Here is a 22,727-nt window from a genome sequence, read left to right as displayed (position 1 = left end):
GCAGGGTCTCCCCACGGGACCCACGTTTTTAAAGGATGGCCTCTGCTCTAAGGCAGCCCTGCTCTGCATGGCCTCCCTGTCCTCCAGTTGCTCCATAAGGGACCACCCTGGCCACACCTGCTCCTGAGCATCGCCAGCTTGGCTTGGATGAAGTTTATTCATGCTTCTTCCTCTCACATGAGCCTCCCTGAAATGACTGAGATGCACCTGAGTGCTGCTGAAGTTCACAGAAACAAACCTTCAAGGAGGCAGGGGCAGGATCCGAGGGAGGGCAGGACTGAGCTGGGTTCTGAGAAGACTCTGAATGCAAGAAGGCAGGCCCTGGGAAAGGAAAGGTCCCCATACTCAAGACACTGAGCAGTACATGGCTTGCCCCTGGGCACAGGAGCTGGGAGCAGGGGAACCCGGCTCTGGAGATCAGTGGGGGAGACTGGGCAAGCCTGTGGGTGAGGATGAGTGTGAAGATGAGTGAGAGGACAAATGTGTGAGGCCCAGTGTGTGGTGGGTGAGGTCAAGGATGAGAGTGAGAGCATGTATGCACAGAGCTCAACAGCTCCCCTTGGAAGTCAGACAGGACACAGAAGAGCTGGGAGCGGCCTGACCCAGGCAGTGCTCTGGGAAGTGCCTCGCAAAAGCAGGCCAGAAGCTGCCCCTGCGGCCTCTACAGGGCTCCAAGATTCCTGAGGGAAAACGCAGCCAGTGCTTCTGGATGACTAAGAGCTCTGTTTCAGAGATTGAGCAGGGAGTGGAAATGTGTTTCCAAGCACAGAAGTTATCTCTGGGCGCTGGTGGCTCTTCCGTGAGAAGCAGAACACGAGCGGCAGCTGGAAAAGCACACCAGGTTTCACTTGAACAGCGAGACACATCACGCGTTTCATGAACAGCAGAGGCCCTTCCCTACTGCTAGGGGATGCACTGTCTGACAGGGCAGTCCCACTGCTGGTTCTGAGCACGAGTGGCCCTTGGGAGGTCAACGCAGGCCAGGCACCCAGGAATCTGTTAAGAATACAAACTGACGGCTCTATTCTTCTCTAGAGGGGTTTTCTCCCAGTGTTTTTGATTCAGTGATTTGGGTTGGAGTTGAAGTTCAAGAATGCTTTCCTTATGTTTTAAAGTCCCAGATGTCCAGCTCTCACCTGGAGTATGGAACAGTGAAACAAGTACCACTCTTGATGGCACGGGAGAGCTGAGCATGGAAGAGGACAAGGCCCCTACTGGGCAGTGAGATGAGTCCAGCTAGACCCTAAAGAAAGACCAAAGGCCAAACATGGGTGAGCCAGAGACCCACAGACACTGGGCATGCATGCCGGAAGCCACCTGCACTTCTGCAGGAGAGTGGTCAGGAAGGGGAGCACTGCAGAAAGGCACAAAGAAAGCCCCGTCCTCCCTCCACCTTAAAGGACAGAGGCCACTGGGGGAAGGAAGCACAGGTGAGGTCCCAAAGCGAGGTCCCTTGGGGGTGTGGCAGGAGAGTCTCAGTACCACAAGACCCACCACAGACAAAGGACACATGGAGGAGGGGCAGCTGCTGAGAGAGCTCACCCCAAGGCCCAGTATAGACAAGGACCACAAGGGGTAGGACAAGGCTGTCAAAATAATGAAAGAGTTCAAATCACAGTTCCGTGAAACTTATCAGAATAAATGTCCCCAGAGTTTTCGAGTCCCTTAAGGTGTGGTCTGAGTCTGGATGTGTCTGCAGCTGGCCTGCCGGCAGCAGGGGTGAGCTCCTCAAGCTTCGTCCACCCCCTCGTCCCCCCTCCCCAGGCCTGGTCCAGTGTGAGAGCGGAAGGAGGGAGGCTCGGAGCCTCCGGGGGGTGCAGTGGCATGATTCTGGCAGGGGCTAGAGAACCAAAGTTGGTCTCGGAGGGAGGAGTGGAGCAAAAGCTTGGCAGCTGCCACCTGCGTGATTCCTGGTTCCAGGTTGTCCTGGGACTCGCCTGCAGCCCTCATGTGAGGCTCACGAGACAACAACATATGCTACTGTTATTTGTAATTAAGTTCATCTCCTCTGCTGCCCCATTCAAAATACTTAAATTTCTCGAATCTTAGTCTAATAGGACTCAAGTTCTTCTCACACTAACTCTAAAAGGAGGATATCATTTCCATTTGCCAGATAAAGAAATAAATTTGTGGCTCAAAAGACATCAGCAGCAGCCCCTCCCTCCTGGATGGAAGGAGTCCTGAAAGATGCACACATCCAGAGCAAGCCCTGCCAGGGACCTCGGTTCACCTCAGCTTCAGGGCACTTCTGGGTTAACACCCTTGAGAATGCACACCTGAGGCACATCAGAAGGTTCCCTGGGACAACAGCCAAGGTAACAGGCACCATTTTGGTTCTTATGAGTTGTTTTTTGCAGTGCCCCAGCACGTGCTAAGCAGAACTTGGTCACTGAACCTCAGCCCTTATCAGAACACTGGCTCATGTTTTCCTTCTTTCCAATCACCATAACTCACCTCTAGTGTTCAGGAGCTAGAATGTGAAATCTGAGTGTAGCAAAATGTTTAATGTCTTAAAAATCTAAAGACTCACTATGTGCCAGGCATTGTCCATTTTATATGAACTGACCTTTAATTCTCACATTTAATCATGCTGTCACCCCCATGTTACAGACAGGGAAACTGAGGCTCCGAGAAATGAAATGAGCTATTCAAAGCACACAGCAGGAAGAGAAAGAACCAGGAGTGGAACCAAGTGGTAGGAAGCCTGCTACATTAAACTGTCTTCCCCTGACCCCAAAAGCCTATCGCTTCAGTAAGTGTGGGGTTTTCCCACAAATTCCATATTTTCAAAACTAATGTGAGCAAATCAACAAGCAGAAAAATGTGTAAGTTTCACATGAATCTCCGGCACTTACTTCCAAATCAGACAGACAGTAAAAAATAATAAAACTAAAAGTCCTTCTACTGCATTTTTTACCAGGGTGAGGGAGAACTACTTGGCAGCTAGCAATAAATCCATTCTCATATTTTCCAGCTAAAAGTAACTAAAAAAATTTCCTTCCCTCTGAGGCATGTTTGGTGACTTTACTCACCATATAAGGAGATGGGAGATTCTGCACTTTCAGTCTCATCCCTTGGGCAAAAAAATATAATTTGGAGGTTAATACTGTAAAGTTATTTTAAAGTAAATTAATCTGTAGAAGATCCAAACTAAGTAAGAGCACTGCTAAATTTTGAAGAAGACTAAAATATTTGGATTTTGTTACATTCCAGGAAAAAAAAAAAAAAAGACTTTTTGGTAAATTGTGAAGAATGCCCTCAGCCGAGGAGGAGTAAATTTAAACTCTTCAGCAATGTGCTAAAGAGTCCCCTCCCCCAATGGCACTGAGGATCAAACCTAGCACTTCACGCATGCTAGGCAAGCACTCTACCACTAAGACACCCCCAGCCCCTATTCTCTCTTTTCCTCTCACTTCAAGAGACAGGTTCTCTCTGTGTTGTCTAGGCCAGCCTTGAACTCCTAGCCTCAACTGATCCTCCCTCCTGCCTCAGGAACTACAGCCATGTGCTACAGTGCCTAAGATTAACTTTTCACAGTCATTAGGAAAGTCAGTTTCTTATACATACTGGCTTTAAAATAACTGATATGTGAAAAAACAAGAATTTTATTTATTTTTCATTCATTCATTTATTTTTGTGCTGGGGGATTGAACTGAGGGCCTCAAGTATGCTAGGTGAATACCCTACCACTGAGCTATATCCCAGATTAAAATATGAATTTGAAATTTTTTATGGATTTCTTCATTTCCCAAAATTTTAAACAAGTAAAATTTGATACAGACTCTAGAAGCTTTAAAATTTTACATGTTCTATAGGCTTAAAATGCATTTAAAATAAGTCCATGATTTAAGCAATGAGTCAATGAGAACAAAAATGTTAGTGGTTACAGAAAGCGAAGACACAATTCTGTCTTTCCACAGAAAAAGTACAACCTGCGGGGCTGGGGTTGTGGCTCAGTGGCAGAGTGCTCGCCTAGTACATGCGAGGCCCTGGGTTAGATTCTCAGCACCATATAAAAATAAATAAATAAAACAAAGGTATTGTGTCCATGTACAACTAAAAAAATTTTTTAAAAAGTACAACCTGCACTACACTTAGTTTGACTTAGATAAACCCATATTTTAAAAACAATAGAGCACATCTATATTCCCAGCAGCTCAGGAGTCCGAGGCAGGAGGACTGAAAGTTCAAAGCCAGCCTCAGCAACTTAGTGAGAGCCTCAGCAACTTAGTAAGGCCCTAAGTAACTTAGTGAGACCCTGTCTCAAAATAAAATGTAAATAAAGTGCTGGGGATGTGGCACAGTGATTAAGCACCCCTAGGTTCAATCCCTAGTGCCAAGAACAAAACAAAACGATAATTATGTTGTTTGAATCAGCCTATATGAATTAGCATTCCTGCTTTAAACTACAATGCTATTAAAGGCACCTTCCCAGAGGACTCTCAGGACTCCCTGGAGTGGCAGACCTAGAAGAAGCTGTTCACTTGCAGACATCTGCTGAGCTATATGGAGACAGCTGCCCTTGCTTTCAGAATTACCTACAATGGCCTAAAATGGTACTCTGTCCCATGAAGGGACATGTGGAAATTTTCTGGAAATAAGTGAGTGTGGGAGAGGGGAATTGAAACCAACATTCTGGGTGGAAGGAAAAAGTTGAGGGAGGAGCCAGGTGCGGTGGTGCATGCCAGCAACTCAGGAGGCTGAGGCAGGAGGACTACAAGTTCAAGGCCAGCCTCAGCAACTTAGTGAGACCCTGTCTCAAAAACATAAAAGGGGCTAGGGATGAGGCTCTGTGGCTGAGCACCCCTGGGTTCAATCCCTGGCACCAAAAAAAAAAAAAAAAGAAAGAAAGAAAGAAAAGGGAGGAAGCAATGGAAGAGGGAGCTGACAATTTTCCTGGTGTCATTCATTCCCTGTGGCTGGAACAGCAGTGGAAATGAGGCTGAGAGAGAAATTCCTCCGTGTCACTGTGGTCTTGTCTGTAAGGGTAGGGCAACTCCCAGTGGTCAATTTGCATCTAATAGGAGTGCACACTGAGACAGTGCCAGTCAGAGGCTGCGGTGCTCAGAGAAGGAGGGACTCTGTCTGGTAGAAGCAATAGTTGTGTTGTCATGTGTTTTGTTAATAGTAAGTGATAAATACTGCCTGTTTACATATCTAACATTACGAGATGGTAACATGATAGCTTATCCAAGTCAAGAAAAGTATTTCATTTTAAAACACAGTACACAATACTATGCCTAGTTGATCAAATGTACCCCCCAAAGGGAAGGAACACATCCAGTAGATAGCAGCACTTGTCTCGGGAGGGAGCAGAGAGGGGTCTCAGGTAAGACACTGTATGAAGTGTTGCAAACATGGTTCTCTATGGCTAGTCCAGATCTACATGCAGGCTCCAGCTCTCAGTAGCTGTATGACCTGGACAAACAGACCTCTCAATCCCACTTCCTGATTTGGAGGCATGAGGGTTAAAAGAGCAAGACTCTATCACTTACCCTCAGTGACAGGCACTAAATAAAATGGTTGCTAAACCTACACTTTTTAAAAAGTTTGTGTTTTCAAATTTTCTACAACAATCATTTTCATAATCACAAAGGAACATTGCTTATCAAGAGATGAAGTCCTCAGTGAAGGCACAAAGAGTATGAAAAAACTCACAGGACACCTGCATCAGAAAGGGAAACGAGTAAGTTACAGATAGAATTTTGTCCTTCACTTTACCTATTCTTCTGTAGGTCCATAAACATAGCACAAGTGTTGACTTACTGGTTTTCTGAGGAAGAAGATGGACAGAGCTCCAACCAAAGGCATGTCTCCAATCAGAGGCTCCAGGATCACCCTCATCGTTCCGTGGATCTAAACGCAAACAGGAAACCAGAATGTGTAAGAGAAGGTAGCTCTGCAGGGCCACCAGGGACTTTCAAGCATCTGACTTCCTGGGTCACTCTACGATCACAAACACACACTCACTTTAAAAACTTTCTGAGCTAGGACAAACTTAATTTTCTTTTTGAATACAGATTAGAGAATTTTATAAATGAAATTTTAAAAAAGGTACCTGTATACTTTTCACACCAGCTCTACAAAAATATCGTTTGATCTCCAAATCGATCTCACAATTTCCTACAAAACTAGCAAAGAAAAAAATCTGCATTACATAAAGCGAGTGAAATTAACTGTTTTTTAAATCACCATAGAACCTCAAGGTTTACAGCCAGAATATTACAACAGTAAAGCAACCAAAATCAGACTGAAGGTGAAAACTGGACAGTGTGACCCGAGTTATGCACTTTGCTGCTCTAGGTCACAGGCACAGCTGTTACCAGACCTAATCCTGCTACAGCACCAGGGAGGGTTGCCATTCGCACACCTGTCATACATAAACACTCAACTAAAGTAAGTGTCCATTTCCAAAGATAAAATGTGAACTACAAGTGCAACTCCTGGATCACTGGGTGAAATGTAGTTCTTACTTGTCATACAAATCCTGTTTGCTTAAAACATAAAAAGGTTTTGATTTCATTTCATCACTAGGAAATTCTATACCCCTTCTCTCCAGTCATGAACATGCTCTGGTTCCGGTGCTCCATGGCTCTGTGACGCCATAGATTAGACACCATAGGTCTGTTCAGGGCTTACCTTTACAGTGATCAACAAATGTGAACCCACTATGACACTGATTGCAAAGTGTGCTGTTTTCAATAAGAACATGATAAGCCAAATACGTATTGCACAGGGCAGGGCAGGACTGGAGCCGATGCTTGGCCTTTGCAGCAGGGCATCACATTCCTGCTTAGGCACTCTTATGGAATTTGACGAGCACGGTCCAGGAGTGCCGAGCCAGATGTGGAGAACAATAACAAAAGGGATCAGGGATGAAATTTTTCTAAGACTCATTTCCTAGTGTTAAAGCCCAAACCTACAGATTCTTCTCAATGAGAATACTTCCTAGTTGGTGAACTCACCAATAGCCTGTTACAAAAATCATCACAAAACTTTACCTTTCTTCACCTAAGACTTTGTCCTTTTATTTCCTAATGCTTTTCCATTTCTCTTTCCCCATCCCCACTACCAATGTAGTTAATAACTTTGTATGGAACTCAAAAAAAAGGAGAACGCATATGCTGCTATGGCTGCATCTTCAAATGACATCCACTAACTGATTTACTCAAATGTTTATTCAGTAAACTCACTTGGGCTAAGGGACCTGAACAAAAGAACAAAGTTTCCACCATCCTGAAGCTCATCATCAGCCCGTGGACAGGCATTCTAGAGAAGGACCTCCCTGAAACACAAGTGGGCCTCCAGGAAGCTTGTCATTGGCCCTGTGGACAGGTCTTCTGGCCACAGCCTCATGAAGATACAATGGCCCTTCTCTTATTCCACTGATAACAATGTTTTTTGCACAAATGTCAAACATTTTTAAAGGTGCAGGTTTTCTCATATTAAAGATATTCTATGGGGCTGGGGATGTGGCTCAAGCGGTAGCGCGCTCGCCTGGCATGCGTGAGGCCCGGGTTCGATCCTCAGCACCACATACAAACAAAGACATTCTATGTCCTTTTCTAAATTAAAGGTAATTGGTACCTACTCTATTCAGTTATTGTATGATTGTAACTTAGTTTGAAAACTCATAAATGACATATAATGATCCTTAATCAAGGATCATTTTAGGACAGACCACTCTGAACTGCTACAACCGCTCAGCTGTCCTGCGTCTGCAGTGTCTGGCACTCACCATGCACAGCAGGCATCTGTCTGTGAGCACTTGTCACAGTCTGAATCTGAAATGCCCCCAAAGGCCCATGGGCTGTAGGCTCAGGCCTTGGCCCTGGCCTTACCGGGAGGTGGCAGACCTTCTAAGGGGTGGGGCCTAGTGGAAGGAGGTCAATTCGCTGGGGGCATGCCCTCCAAGGGGATGCTGGGACCCTTCCCTCTCTCTTCATTTCGCAGCAGTCGCAGTGAGCAGTATCCTTTCCCATTGCTCCGGATGGGACTTGTTTCTCATCACAGGCCCAAAGGAAACAGGCCAAGTGACCCTGGACTAAAACCATGAGCCAAAATAAATTTATCCCTTATAAATAGTTTATCTCAGATATCTGTCAAGAGTGACAACAAGCTGCCAGCCAGGCCACACCGGAATGCAGGAAGCCATAAGCACATTCAATAAGAACCAAGACAAGAGGCATGCGCGCTGGTCAGCTTCTTGTCACACTGACCAAAATACCTGACAAGAGCAACTCAGAGGAGGGAAAGTCTATTTGGGGCTGGTGATTTCAGAGCTTTCAGTCCAAGGTTAGACAACTTCATTGCTGAGCCCAAGGTAAAGTAGAGCATCCTGGCAAAAAAGCATGGCTGAGGAAGGCAGCTCAGAACATGCAGCCAAGAAGCAGAAGGAGAAAGGGAGGAGCCAGGGGGACAAGATACAATCCCAAGGCCACGTCCCCAGGGACCCCCCTCCTCCAACCACACCCACCTGCCCATAGCCAACACCTGGTATTTCTCTATTCAGATTAGGATGGACTGAGTAATCAGGGCACAGCTCTCGTGATCTACTCATCTCGCCTCCGGCCATTCCAACACCGAAGCTCTTAGGGACACCTCACATCCAAACCATTAACACAAGGAAATCCGCCTTTTTTATTCTAGGCATGGTACCTAGCAGACCCTCAGATTTGTTTTTTGTTTGTTTTGCAACTTAAAAAATTGTATTAAAATACACATAATATGGGCTGGGGTTGTGGCTCAGCGGTAGAGCACTTGCCTAGCATGTGTGAGGCACTGGGTTCAATCCTAGGCATCGCATAAAAACAAATAAATAAAATAAAGGTAGTGTTCATCTACAACTAAAAAAAAAAAATTTAAATATACATAAAATGTATCATTGCAACTATTCTGTGTATAGATCAGTGGCATTAAAAACATCCGTAAGGGGGCTGGGGATGTGGCTCAAGCAGTAGCGCGCTTGCCTGGCATGTGTGCGGCCCAGGTTTGATCCTCAGCACCATACAAAAAAAACAAAGATGTTGTGTCCGCCGAAAACTAAAAAATAAATATTAAAAAAGTTCTCTCTTTAAAAAAAAAAAATCCGTAAGGCCATGCAAACATCACCACCATCCATCTCCAGAACCCTCTATTCTTGCAAAGAGTGAAGCTTTGTACCCAGTAACACTAACTCCCTATTCCTCATCCTCTAGTCCCTGGTTGCCCGCCATTCTACTTTGCTTCCCAGAGTTTGTTTGCTCTAGATTACTTAAGTAAGTAGCACTGTACTGTAGTTGTCCTTTAGCACTGGGCTTACCTCACTAACATGATGACCTCGGTGCTCTTCCACGTTGCAACACGGGCCAGGATTCCCTTCTTTTCTAAGGCTGGGTAACTTGTATACACCATATTTTGTATATGCATTCATCCTTTCCTGGACATCTGAGCTGCTTCTATCTATTAGCTATTATAAATACATTTGTGTGTCACTTAACAATAGGGATACATTCTGAGAGACTCATCAGCAGGGGATTCCATCATTGTGTTAATGTCACAGAGGACACTTACGCAAATCTAAATGGCTACCCTGTCACTGAGCAAAGTCACCTATGCGACCACCATTGTACAATTGGTCTACCATTGATGGAAGTGTAGTTATGCAGCACATTCACTATAATAAACAAAGGTGTTCAAGTATCTGTCTAGTCTCTGCCTTCAATTCTTTCGGGTTTATCCCCGATAAGATCTGAGTGTGTTCTCCAAAAGTTCATGAGTTAAAACCTTAGTTCCAGCGTTGGGAGGTGAGGCCAAGTGACAGGCATCTAGGTCATGAGAGCCACTCTCACACGTGACTGGGCGACTCCTGGTTTGGGTCTGAGGCGTTCTGGCTGTGTCGGAGCTTTCCCGGCCCTCTCCTGATGAGAGAACCCGTCCGTGTGGGGGTGTGACTGACCACTGACCCTGGGGGCCAATCAGTGACCCTGAGATTGGAGTGCGGCCCCCCTCCACCTTCATTGGATGGAATTCTCCCCTGAATTTCTTGTTCCCCAATAAAAGGCTACTCCCTGGCATGCTCGCTCTCTCTCTCCTGCTAGCCCTGAGTAATCCTCGCTGCCCTACAGGTGGTTCGAGGTGGGAGCCAGAGAGGGGAGCCGTCTCGGACCTGGTCATAGAAAAAGGTAACTGAGTCTGTGTGTTTTATTTCGATCTCGCTAGCTAACTTTTATGCCAAGAACCTCATTAATGAAACCATTGCGCTGGTCGCATGGTGGAATCCTGAGAACTGGACTGATTTTACATATTGAATCACCCTTGCATTCTGAGATTAAACCTTACTTGTTCACAGTATGTAATATGCTGCTGAATTTGGTTTGCTAGTAATCTGTTGAGGATTTTTACATCAATATTCATAAGAGATACTGACTGGTCTGCAGTTTTCTTACAATGTTTCAATACCTTTTATTTAACACATTTTATAAATGGTATTTATCTAGGATATTTAGTCAAATTCAATAAACAACAGGTAAAAAATGTGTTCACTATATTCTTCACCTTGTGGATACAGCTAAGTGACATTATCCATCACTAACCATGACACAAGTACAACACAAATAAAAAAACTTACCTAATCTGAAGGTCCAGAATAATCTGCCTTTTGTCTACATTTTCAGTATACACCTTAACACCATTGACCCTAAGGGGCTGAAACAAAAAGCAGCTTATTTTAAAATACAGAGAGTTAAAAAAAAAAAAAAAGTCAAACATTGAATGTAGCACAGAGGTGATGAGAACCAGCCTTAGCACCAGACTGAAGGGACTCTGATTCTGCTCTCACAACACACTGGCTAGCTGCTAGACTCTAAGCAAACTATCTAACCCCATTCCTCAGTTTTCTCCCCTATAAGAAGGACTGCGTACATGGCCCGTTGTGCAGTAAGCACTCAGTAAAAAATGGCATCACTGCTGTTCTGGGCACATGTGATTTTTGTACTCTTCCCAGACCCTCACTGTCTCTTTCAATTTAATTTGATCCTTTCCCTGTACTCCATCCTGACTACATTGTGTGAAACATAATTTCACTTTATTTTTTCTGTATGATTGGCAATGCTTCATTTCTGAAGATTTTCACAAAAATGAGGCTTCTGAGTGAATCAAAAGACAAAGTGTAAGTGTACTATCAACACCCAGTATATGAAACAGGTAAATGAATGCAAACACAAAAGGCAGATGATCGGTATTTCAAGGGTTCAGGTATAACATCATCACATCAAAGCCTTTCTCCATTTGTAAATCTGGATCCCTGAAGAAAGCCCTTGAGCATTAACGCTGACAGTGAGAGCTCCCCTTCAGAGGACTGCTGCTTACTGGAGTCTGAAGGCCTTGAAGTCTGGCCTCTGGAGGAGCCGCACAACTACACTTAGGCTTCACCCAAGAGTCCATGCCTCTCCTACCACCCCTGGCTCCAGAGTGTCCCCTCCACACTAGGTGTTGTGGCTTGGCTATGAGGTTCCCCCAGAAGGTTCTGTGGGAGTGCAGGAATGCTGGGAGGCTAAATGACTGGACTGGGAGGGCTGTGACCTAATCAGGTCATCCTAGTTCGAATGGACTGCTGGGTGGTAACTGTAGGCAGGTGGGATGCTAGGGGTGTGCCATGGACAGGCTCCTCTTCCCAGTGACCACTTTCGCTCTCTGGCCCTCTCTCGGCTTCCCGGCAGCCTGCCCCTATGATGTGCTGCCTCACCTAGGACCCAGAACAATGGAGTGAGCTGTCTACGGACTGAGACCTCCAAAACCATGGGTCCCAAATAAGCTTTCCCTTCTCTAAGTTGTTCTTGTTGGGTATTTTGGTCACAGTGTCTCAAAATTTGACTAAAACAGAAATCGGTACTGAGAAGTTGGGTTGTAACTGTGACTAACCTGACTGTTGGTTCAGAAGTCTTTCAAGCTGAAGGAATTTTGAAGTTTAGAGATGTAAACCAGAAAATTTTAGAATGTTGGAAATGCAGCTTAATGGGTGGCTCTGGTGGGACCCCAGGACAGAATACCTATTGAGTGCAGACTGTACTTATGAGGTTTCAGAAGAATTGAAGACTCTTTGGGGAATTCGCCTAGAGGCCACTTGTATTGTATTCTGGCAGAGAACTTGTCTACATTTTGCCCATTTTTTTTTTAAGAGAGAGAGAGAGAGAGAGAGAGAAAGAGAGAGAGAGAGAGAGAGAGAGAGAGAGAGAGAGAGATTTTTTTAATATTTATTTTTTAGTTTTCAGTGGACACATCTTTATTTTATTTTTATGTGGTGCTGAGGATCAAACCCAGTACCTCACGTGTGTGAGGCAAGCACTCTACTGCTGAGCTATAGCCCCAGCCCCTGAACTAAAGATTTATTTAATAGAGGAAATTTCAAAGCAGTACAGTATTCATTTGTGGCATTTGCAGACATGTTTTAGCCAGATTTACTATGAGAATCAGGAGTAGAAAGCAAGGCTAAAGGATTTTAAAAACAAGCAATTTGATCAGAAGAATGTTTATAAAACTGGGGACAAGAAATAGATTACAATTTCTAAATTGCACAGAAGAGGGCTGAGGATGTGGCTCAAGCAGTAGCGCGCTCACCTGGCATGCGTGCGGCCCGGGTTCAATCCTCAGCACCACATATAAACAAAGATGTGTCTGCAGATAACTAAAAAATAAATATTAAAAAATTCTCTCTCTCTCTCTCTAAAAAAAAAAAAATTAAATAAATAAATAAATAAATAAATTGCACAGAAGAGAGGAGGAAGAGGAAAAAAATGCCCTTAGGACACCTCAGGAATTTGTAAGACCAACCCTACCCATTGCAGGCTAAAGGGTCCAGAAAGAAAAATTCCCTTGAGAAGAGATAGTGGGAGCACCCTGCTAACACAGGGGGTCTAGGAAGTTGCTTCACCATGATGAACCTTGCAGGCACTTAGAGGTTACTGCACTCATAATTCCAGGGTCCAGGTATTGCACTAGCTGGCAGACCTCTGCATCATCCACATGGTGCTGGTTCTGCAGGAATGCAGCATGCTAGAGCTGAGGAAACCAGGAGGCTCCCATGCCTATTTCAAAGACAGGCCTGGGAGCCAGGCAAATAGTAGCAGAGTCTGAGTCCTGAATGAAGCTGTGCAAGTGAAGGTGGAATGGAGACCCTAGAAATTAAAGATGCCAGTAATGTGCATTGTCTGCTGAGAAAGGCTGCTGGCCATGCAGAGAGCAAGGCTGAGGAGACGTGTGCTGCACCCAGCATGGCCAAGGGCCAGGCTGCCAGGCTTCTGTAGAACGTATCTCCCTGCCCTATGTCCTATGCTGTACAGAGTCACAAGCAGAATTAGGAAATCTGTTTGCCCAGCTGGGTTTCAATCTTAGTTTGGGCTCACCCATTATTTCTATGCCCCATTCCCTAGTCCTTTGGAATGAGAATGTTCACTCCGTACCACTCTATATTGGATATATATATATATATATATATATATAACTTGCTATTGATTTTTACAGGGGTGCACAGCCAAGAGTTTGCCTTGGGTCTCAGAAGAGACTTGGGATCTACCCTGGGGGGTGCTTTTTCCTTGAGGTCTCCCTCTGTTTTCTGACACTGCAATAAGCTTCACCCTTCCTCCATGATGTGCTGCCTCATGTTGGGCCCAGAGGGATGGAGTTGGTTATCTATGGACTGGAGATCTCTAAAATCATGAGCCTCCAAAAAACTTTCCCTCCTCTAAGTTGTTCTTGTCAGGTATTTCGGCCACAATGATGCAAAAGCTCACTTAAAAACAAGACAAGACACGTGGACACTGAGGAACCACTCAGAAACCCGATCAGCCCACTCTGTGGGAAATGAAAATGGGTTACCTACAACGTCCCTTACTTAAGGATGCGCAGTAGACCACACATGCCCTTCCCAAGCCTAAGTGCCATCTTGGGGAAGCATTAAGAAGAACCCAACTCCAGATGACTGAGAGTGACCTCACATGAGAAAGCTCCACAAATGGGTTCCATTCACGCTCTGGAGTTCTGGCAGGGTCAGCAAGGGTTAGTGGCCACTTAAGAAATGTTATGGGGTAGACAGTAATATGAAAGCCACCTTAAGTGACCTCCCTTTCTCTCCTGTGACCCTTCCCCTAGGTCTCCAGTGACCTGTCCTCCTCGACTGTCACTCTTCCGTAGGTGTTCTTTAACCATCACTCTATTGCTTCATTCTTCTCCAAGGATCTTATTAGTTGGCATCAAAACTAAAGCATGTGTAACAGAACATGAATATCATTAATAATAAACGCAGCGGAGGTTAGACTTCTAAATCTCCATAAACACTGCATTCTTTCCAGTAGGGGACAGTAGTAAACTTGGTCTGTAAGCTGCAGTGATCTTTGTCCTATTTTTTGTACAGTCTGTAGCTAAGAATGGTTCTCACCATTTTAAAGGATTTTAAAAAGAAAAAGAGAAGAAAACGCCATGAAGAGCTTGAATATGTACCATCCAGATAGTCACAGAAAGGCTTGTGACGCTTCTTCCCAGCACTTTAACTTGTATCCATGTTTTCCCTAACTGCTACTATCAGTTTAGCTCATGGAAGTAAAGCAGCACTACCCACACAGGGTCACCCAGGCAGCCTGTGCAGATACTGGGACACCTGAACAGGGCAGCTGTGCATCCTAGTGGACATCGGAAAGCTAAGGGAAGAAGCCATCCTAGCCTGGGCTGGGCGTGGCCCTGCGCTGCAGACACTGCATATGGAATGACCACAGGGTTCCATATGCAGTGAGCATCCTCCACAAGCATGAACCAGATGTGATGGGTGAAAGTAACTTTCAACCAGTAGAGATAGGATGGACACCGACACAGCCCTGAGGTGACATGTGCAGCACCCGCTAGACACTCCCTAGGCCCTATCTGTTACAGCCCTGAGCCACACCACAGGATGACACCTGAGCGCTGTCTATGCACTGAAGTGTGTGAACTATGTATGGGTTTAAAAGTATAACCAGACTCCAGTTCTTATTAGGCATATAAAACAATGTTACCTTGAATTGTTGGTAATTCTTATAAAAACTGACTTAAGGCTGAGGCAGGAGGATGGCAAGTTCTGGGTCAGCCTCAACAACCCAGCAAGACCCTGTCTCGGAACAAAAAGTAACAAGGACTGGGATGTACCTCAGTGGTACAACATCCTTAACCAATCCCCAGTACTAAAATTAAAAACAAGCAAACAAACAAAAAATTGGAAACTTGAATGTGGCAGCTCACACCTTCAATCCCAACTACTCTGGAGGCTTCAGAGGCAGGAGATCACAAGTTTGGGGCAACCTGGGTATCTTAGTTAGACTGTGTCTCAAAATACAATAAAAAGGTCTGGAGGTTTAGCCCAGTGGTAGAGTGTTTGCCTAGTATGTGCAAGGTCCTAGGTTGAACTTCTGTACAGCAAAACAAAAACAAAAAAAAAAGAAAGAAAGAAACTTGCCATGCCCAAGTTATTTAAATTCAATCCTGAGCTTTCATTAGAGGTGGCATCAGCAACCAGCAGCTCTCCTTTCTTCTTGGTAATGAACATGATCCTGCCATCTAGCAGGTATCCTTAGCTGTTGCTCTTAACATCTTGAGAGGGATAAGATAAATACATAAAACTTGTTGTCAATTACTGGACCTTTCGTGTGAATTCACATGTTGAACTCTAAAATGTCAGACTGTACATCTAAAAGGCAGTTCTGCCAGAAGAATGTGGGGCAGAAAGACACATTATGGAAGACAAAGCGAGAGTCAGAGAGAAAGTACCCAATGGAGGCTGAGCTGGTGGAGAAGCGCAGCGAGCATGTGGGCAATGTGGGGACTGCCCTGGGCAGAAGGCACCCTGTGGGTGTGGGTCCTGGGTGGCACTGTGACACACAGGCTGGCTCTTGGTGGACAGTTCCTTCTGGAATATGTGGAGTGGTTAATGATGTCTTGTTCTGACAGTAATCCTACCGTGTGCACAATAAGACACCAAGAAGCAGCTGACCTGCTGGCCCACATCCACCTTGGTGAAGCTGAAGGTGCTGAGGTGGGTATTGGCTCCCCGCACAGCTGGCTCTATGGTTTCTCGAAAAAGTTTCTCTACAAATTGGCAAATAAAAGGCCACATGTGCTTTACAGTCTGGAAGGAGAAAGAACTCATGTTAACAATCACTGTGATACACAAGTGCCTGAGCTATCCTGAAAAATTATAATCCTGTAGCTTGCCAGAATCTGGTTTTAAAAATTAAAAGGGGGAAATGCTTTTCTTGTTATATAAATCAACACTTTATAATTTAAACTTCAAAAACTTATGATGATAAAATACTAATTAACCACTGTGTTGTAGGAACAAGCTCTATAATAGTCTGTTGTCAGCACATCTGATGACTGATTTCAACTCACTGCTGGATACCTTAACTGCTTAGATTCTAGTGAGTGCCTGGGACTTTGTTTAAGGACAGACTACCAGGGCTACAGGGGTTACTATCTAGGTGAGTGTTCACACACAGCCCCAGAGATACACAAAGTACAAGATAAAGATCTGGCTCAAAGTCTACTAATCCTAAAACATATCTTAAAAGCATATTATACATTGCGAGGTTTCTTGGGAATTATTTCCCTTCTTATAATAACATTTCCTGAATTTGTGCTTGTGATTATCATACAGTAGACTCAATGCTCTACATTCAGAAAGGGAGACACAGGCCAGTTAGTGATGCAATGTGAGCCCCAAGTCTTCTCGGTTAGCGGTAAGCCTTGACTCAGGAGGAAGGCAGCAGACCCAGTTCTCTGGGGAGCGAGAGCCTCCCACTGCAGTTTAAATGAGCTCTAGTCATGCCAACATCCAAATTCCCAAATACGGAAAGATGGTCTCTCATCCTCTAATTCCCACTGATATCTGGTATTTGGAATATTCTAATCTTACCTTATTTAGCCATTCTGCTCTTTCAGTGTCTGGAAAATGAACCTAAGAGAAAAAGATACAGAGACGTGACTGACTGGCTCCGGCCCACTGTGGATGAACACCCTGCAGGCTATCTTGTCTTCTCACAGTGTCCCGTGTTTACAAGAGGCTTCTCTACACAGTCTGCTCCAAAGCTTGGAGGAGGAAAGCTGGAAGGTGTGGCCCCTGGCTCACCATTTCAGAACTTGAAGGCAGAAAAGCCAAGAGCCAACAAATGCCACCAGAACCTTCTCTGCCTCCCACTGTCCAGAGAGATGTTTGTTCCTGGTGTCTGAAACATCACAGAACACACAAAAACAATCTCTTCTTTGAAAGGATCATCATTAGCACTGCCATCTTCATGTTCTAGAAATCTAGACTCGGAGCCTTCAGACCCACCTCTTCCTTCTGTTGTCCCCTTTCAGTTCTACCAGCCAGATGCCCTTCTTCAAGAGCTCATCTCCACCTGGTCTCCCACCCCCTCCCAAGTGTGCATTATCATTCTCCAGGGTTAGACCTGTGTACTAGAAGTGTTTGCAAAGGCAAAAATAAGCTTACTTAGAAAAAAAGCAGAAAAAAATTTTTTCCTGCTGTTGGAGCTAAATAAAGCATCCTTACAGCAGAAGGGTAGCTCTGTTTTGGCCACAGACATAGAGTTTTCAAAGAAGGAAGAGCACACAGGCCACACCAATGCTGTGATAGCACTTTGGTTTAGAGGTACAGTAGACCCCAGGCAAGTCTGTATTGGTGACTGAGGGGAGAAAGGTCTGGATGTCCAAAGCTTTCCTAAGCTACAAAGCACTTTAGCCAATTAAAGCTCTGACCTTGTGCTGCAGCAGAGGAAGCTGGACTAGGCGGAGAAGCTGGGCAGGGAATATTCTCATGGCAGGTAGGGGGATTTCCAAGAAGGGGTCTTGAGATCCAACTCCACCTCTCACCTTTGAGTACAAACAACTGAGGGTGCCACCCAGCAGAAGGCAAGCCTTGGTCCCACAGAGGCCTAACTAAGGCACTACTCCAGCCCACCAGCCCCTGGAGGCCCTGGCACTTTTAGGAGAGCCAGCAGCGGCAGCAGGCTTGGCAGTGCTCTGGCTCCTTCCTGTCCACACGCCTGAGCAGGCCCTATTCCTTCACACCACTCGGCATGACGTACTGACTGTACTTGAACCACGAGCCGAGCTGGAGGGCTTCTAGATTAAGTTAGCTTGAGTCCATTCTGACAGCAAAAACCAAAGGGGTAGCAACCTTCCAGAATCAGAGAATGGCTTAGAAGTCAGGAAAGAAACTGCTAGAGATGATCACTGGACTTTAGGGGATAAGTTTCTGTCAGTTTTGAAAGGTGAATTTTGACCCAGGTGGAACCAGTTTTCCCCAGGGAACTGGGAAAGTCAGGGATTTCAGTGAGGAAAGTTGGAGAGTTGCTAGACCCATCGAATGAAGTCGCAAAATTAATTATGTGCAATTCATTTGCAATGGGTAATCTGCCATTTCTTTCCATGGCTGTAGAGTAGCTCAACACTCTAAAAGTCAGATCGGGAATGGGATGTATGGTTGACACACAGGGATAAGCTAAGCATTAAAGCGGATACTCAGCTATGGTCTCTCCCAATTTGCTGTGAGGCTGTCTCCCTTTCTGACCCTTCTCTCCAAATCTAACCCAACACTGGAGGCAAGAGAAGGAATAAAAGGCAGACACTGTGTACCCTGTGTGCTGACAGCCAGACTTTATTACTGATGTGCTCCTTCTGAATTCAAGAGTGAACACCAAAGGACATCTCTGCAGGTGTCCACCCAAGTGTCTGACTGTCCCAACTTCACTGAATTTAGCTACAAGAAACATTGTTCTGTTAACAAGAATCTCATTCCACCTATTCAAGACCTCAAGCTCCTACTTATTTATCAAACAGTTAAACTTTCTCAGCTTGATATTCAAAGAAAGCTGGAATCACGTTTTCTTTGGTTCACCTTCAAAAACCTGCCTTTTTGTTTTGTTTTGTTTAATTTTTTATTTGTTTTATTAGTTATACGTGACAGTACAATGACCTTGACATATCATACATTTGAATCAGATGGGATACAATTTCTCATTTTTCTGAGTGTACAGGTTGCAGAATCATACTGGTCATACAGTCACGCAGATACACACAGTAATAATAGGTAGAGAGAAGTGATGGGAGGGGAGGGGAAGGGGGGAAAGGAAGGACAGTAGAAAAACCTGCCTTTTATCTCACTCCTGCCAAGCCAAACAAAACAGCCATGACTTCAAAGAACTGTGCTCTTTTTTGTTTACTTCTTATCTTCCCTACTTCCTCCTCCTGCCAGCCCCTCCTGAAGAGCTGGTGCTGGACAATGAACCACACACGAAGTCCAAGGGCTCCTCCACCTACAACACCTCCAGTTTCACACTCTCCCCACAAGCCTTAAATGCTCCTCAGCTGGACAGGGCCAACTCCTGCACCCTGCCTCTTAGTCCGCCCCTTAAAGTTACGGAGCTTCTATCTTCTCAGCATCAGAGTATTCTTACTTATACACCAACTGTGACTGGTTCATCAGCTGAGCCAATAAACAATAGTCCTGATATTTTCCAGGCAGTACACTATATCAAATCCACAATTTAAACACATCAAACAAACTTCCACTTTCTAACAAAGCCTTTAAAAAATTATGAGAAATGACTGTCTGGTAATAGAAGATATAGCCAGATTTTCCAACCAATCAAAATTGATGAAAAGGGGCCAAGTATTCTTAAAATACTGTTAGCATACATATGTATATATAAAAACATTTTATAAGTCACACATTTCTATAAATGCAGACGTTTGTGAGAATATAAACCAAGACAGTCACAAGGAGAATGAAGATTTATCTTCCACTTTATGCATTTCCTTAGTTTTGAGATTCCTTATGAGAAATGTAAATTACTTTTCTAATTATTACTGTAACTTAGGATTGAACATAAGAAAATGTTCTAATACAGAAGTACTATTTTTATAAAGTAATTAAAACTGTGTAAAAATGGAATTTTCATAAATTAAATAATATTTTAACAATACTGTGAGAGAATGATAATTGGAAATAGGATTGTATTACACACAAATAATCCATTCCAAATTTGATTTTAATGAAAATTTTTGGTATATTAAGTTTTAAAGGGAAAATACAACCATGCTGACCAAACTCTTTATGATTGAACATGGAAAAATGACTCCCACCAGTGTTCCAGAATGAAAGTGCTCTTCTCCTGAGTGCAATGGTTCACACCTATAATCCCAGCAATTTGGGAGGCTGAGACTGCAGAATTCCAAGTTCAAACCCAGCCTCAGCAACTCAGTGAAGCCCCCTCTCAAAAAAAAACCAAACAGAAACAAAACAAAAAAAATGAACGAGAGCTGTGGCTCAGTGGTAAGATTAATCCCCATATTAAAAAAAAAAAAAGTAATCTGCTTTTCCAAAACCATTCACTAAGCTCACTGACACTTCTCAGGTGGATCTGCCAGTGTGCTAGTGAATTCCTACTCCTGTCATTCTTTTAAAAAAAAAAAAATATATATATATATATATATAGTTGTTGTTGTTGTTGTTGTAGTAGGTGGACACAATACCTTTATTTTATTTTTATGTGGTGCTGAGGATCGAATCCAGTGGCTCACGCATGGTAGGCAAGCGCTCTACCTGTGAGCCACAATCCCAGCCCCTCCTGTCATTCTTAAGCGCCAGGTTGACATCTAAAGCTGAACATTCACCAGTGCCAGGGGCCAGGGCAATTATACTTAAGTAAGTACAGCATCTTTACACACAACCACACACAAGGACAAGAACAATCTGACACCTGGGAACTCTGATTTCAGTCACGGGCCATTCCTTCTGAAGAAAGCATGCATGGAGCACTTATAGACCAGCTCCAGCCCTAGGGAACGAGGAGGGGCTAGCATGGAGAGGGGAGAATAATGCGGGGCCTTCTGGATTCAAGAAAAAGACTACAGGAATATATTTGGCTAAAACCCTTGTAGATGAGGTGATAAAAGAACCTTTGTTTCTGAATTAATCAGTGAGCTGGGTCCCTGACACAGAACTCCTAAATTGTTGGAATTTCCTGGGTGACGGGGCATCTTTTGCTTCAATCAGGTGGTTCTAGAGGGCTCCTGGACAGCCTCCAGAGGGGGCTAGTTGTATTAAAGGGTTCTAGCCTCTGGCTAACAGCCTCTCCTCCCACTTCTGGGGAGGGGACAGGGTTAATGGTAGCTGACCATCAAAGGCTAAATGACTGAACCAGCCTGTGGCTTTTTATTGATCCTGTACCAAAATGCAAAAGGATGGAGTTGGGAGAAGTTCCAAGTTGTTGCACACACGGAGTGTGGTGTGGGACATATCTGAAGAGGGCACAGAAGCTCTGGTCCTCTTCCCCTGACCCTGACCCATGTTATTTCTTTATCCAGCTGGTTTTCTATATTCTTTTTTGGTGTTCATATAAATAAATACATGTTTCCTTGAGACTGTGAGCTAATGTAGAAAATTAATCAAACTCCTGGAAGGGGTTGTGGGAGCCCTGATTTATAAGCGGCTGGAAGGAGCACAGGTGACAACCTATTCCGTGCAACTGACATCTGAAGGGGAACAAACTTGCAGGACAGTCCTTAACCTTGGGGTCTGACATTAATTCTAGGCACATAGTGTCAAAATCAAATTGAACTATAGGACGCCCAGCTACTGTTGGCTGTTGCTTGGTGTGATGGCCTCTACCCAGCCCCCTAGCACCACCATATTTTGGTGATCACAGGTGAAGTGTTAACCATGAGAACAAAAGAGTGTGATTTTTTTTTTCTCCTATCACTTAAACAAGGCAAAGAAGAGAGAAGATTCTAAGCCACTGGGGATGGAGAGGGGAGGGGAGGAAGCTACAGTGCATCCTGACCATGTAAGGCACAATGTGTGAGGTCAGAATCTGAAGGGACACTCTATAGAGGCCAATCTACCTGGAACCAGCAGAGAATTCCGTGCATAAGAACGCAGCCTGCATTGTTAGAACACACAAAGGATGGGTTTGAACACCAGGCAGCTCCTTGTAGAAGCATTCCAAGCACTCAATAGTTCTCGGGATTTTAATTTATAAATGGTTGTTTCAAAGTGCCAAAGAAAATGAGAGAATATATCATATTTGAAGAAAGTAAATCTTAACAAATTTCAAATTCTGTTCACTAGATAAAAAAAATCTGCTTGTTGCTAATACATATTCATGAACATTTGCTTGTTTCACAAAGCAGAATTTAAAGTAGTAAAGACATCATAGAGAAAGATCGGGACACCAGAATAACAGAAAACATGTTCCCAAATCATATAAGAATGCATGAACATGTATCATTTAGTTTCAAATCTTATCCTCCAACTAAAAAAGTAGAAGTACTCAAATCTCTTTTAAGTTCCAACTGTAAAACAAGCTTTTATGTTTGTTATTTGTATTACCTCTATGAAGCAGAAGTAGTCATTATAATGTTACTCAAGTTTCTATTTTTGAGTCAACACCACCCAAAAATTTCTTTTCAGATGTTATCTTTAAAAAGAACAAAGATTCCTCAGTAGTGCAAAATAATACAAATAAGAAATTAAATAAAAAGAACAAAAGCCTATTTTAGGTCCTAATAAGCTGTTGATACTCATTTTACTTAGAAAATTAAACCAAATACACAAAGACAGACTGCTTAACTATGCCAGGAACTGAACATCCAGTTCCGTGCTCCGTGCACACGAGAACCCTTTGATCATCAGTGCCTCTACCTAGTAGATGAGCAGCAGATAA

The 22,727-nt window shown here is 44.1% G+C and overlaps 1 protein-coding gene across 4 annotated transcripts in view; it reads right to left on the bottom strand.

Moving 5' to 3' along the window:
• Esyt2 (extended synaptotagmin 2) overlaps window positions 1-22,727 on the bottom strand; it is a 77,432-nt gene that overhangs the window by 36,491 nt on the left and 18,214 nt on the right. For 3 of the 4 annotated variants that reach the window (XM_026380005.2, XM_026380002.2, XM_026380003.2), the window contains exons 2-6: window positions 16,916-16,957; window positions 15,995-16,129; window positions 10,610-10,686; window positions 6,059-6,131; window positions 5,767-5,856 (exon numbers count right to left, since the gene is read on the bottom strand). In XM_026380005.2, the coding sequence (XP_026235790.2) occupies window positions 5,767-5,856; window positions 6,059-6,131; window positions 10,610-10,686; window positions 15,995-16,129; window positions 16,916-16,957 (417 nt within the window). The remainder of the gene's footprint in view (window positions 1-5,766; window positions 5,857-6,058; window positions 6,132-10,609; window positions 10,687-15,994; window positions 16,130-16,915; window positions 16,958-22,727) is intronic. The other variant, XM_026380004.2, reaches the window with a different exon arrangement.

The sequence above is a fragment of the Urocitellus parryii genome, chromosome 3 (assembly GCF_045843805.1).
Source record: "Urocitellus parryii isolate mUroPar1 chromosome 3, mUroPar1.hap1, whole genome shotgun sequence".
Taxonomy (NCBI): domain Eukaryota; kingdom Metazoa; phylum Chordata; class Mammalia; order Rodentia; family Sciuridae; genus Urocitellus; species Urocitellus parryii.
The sequence above is the reverse complement of the archived record's forward strand: the minus strand, read 5'-3'. Positions and strand labels throughout refer to the sequence as shown.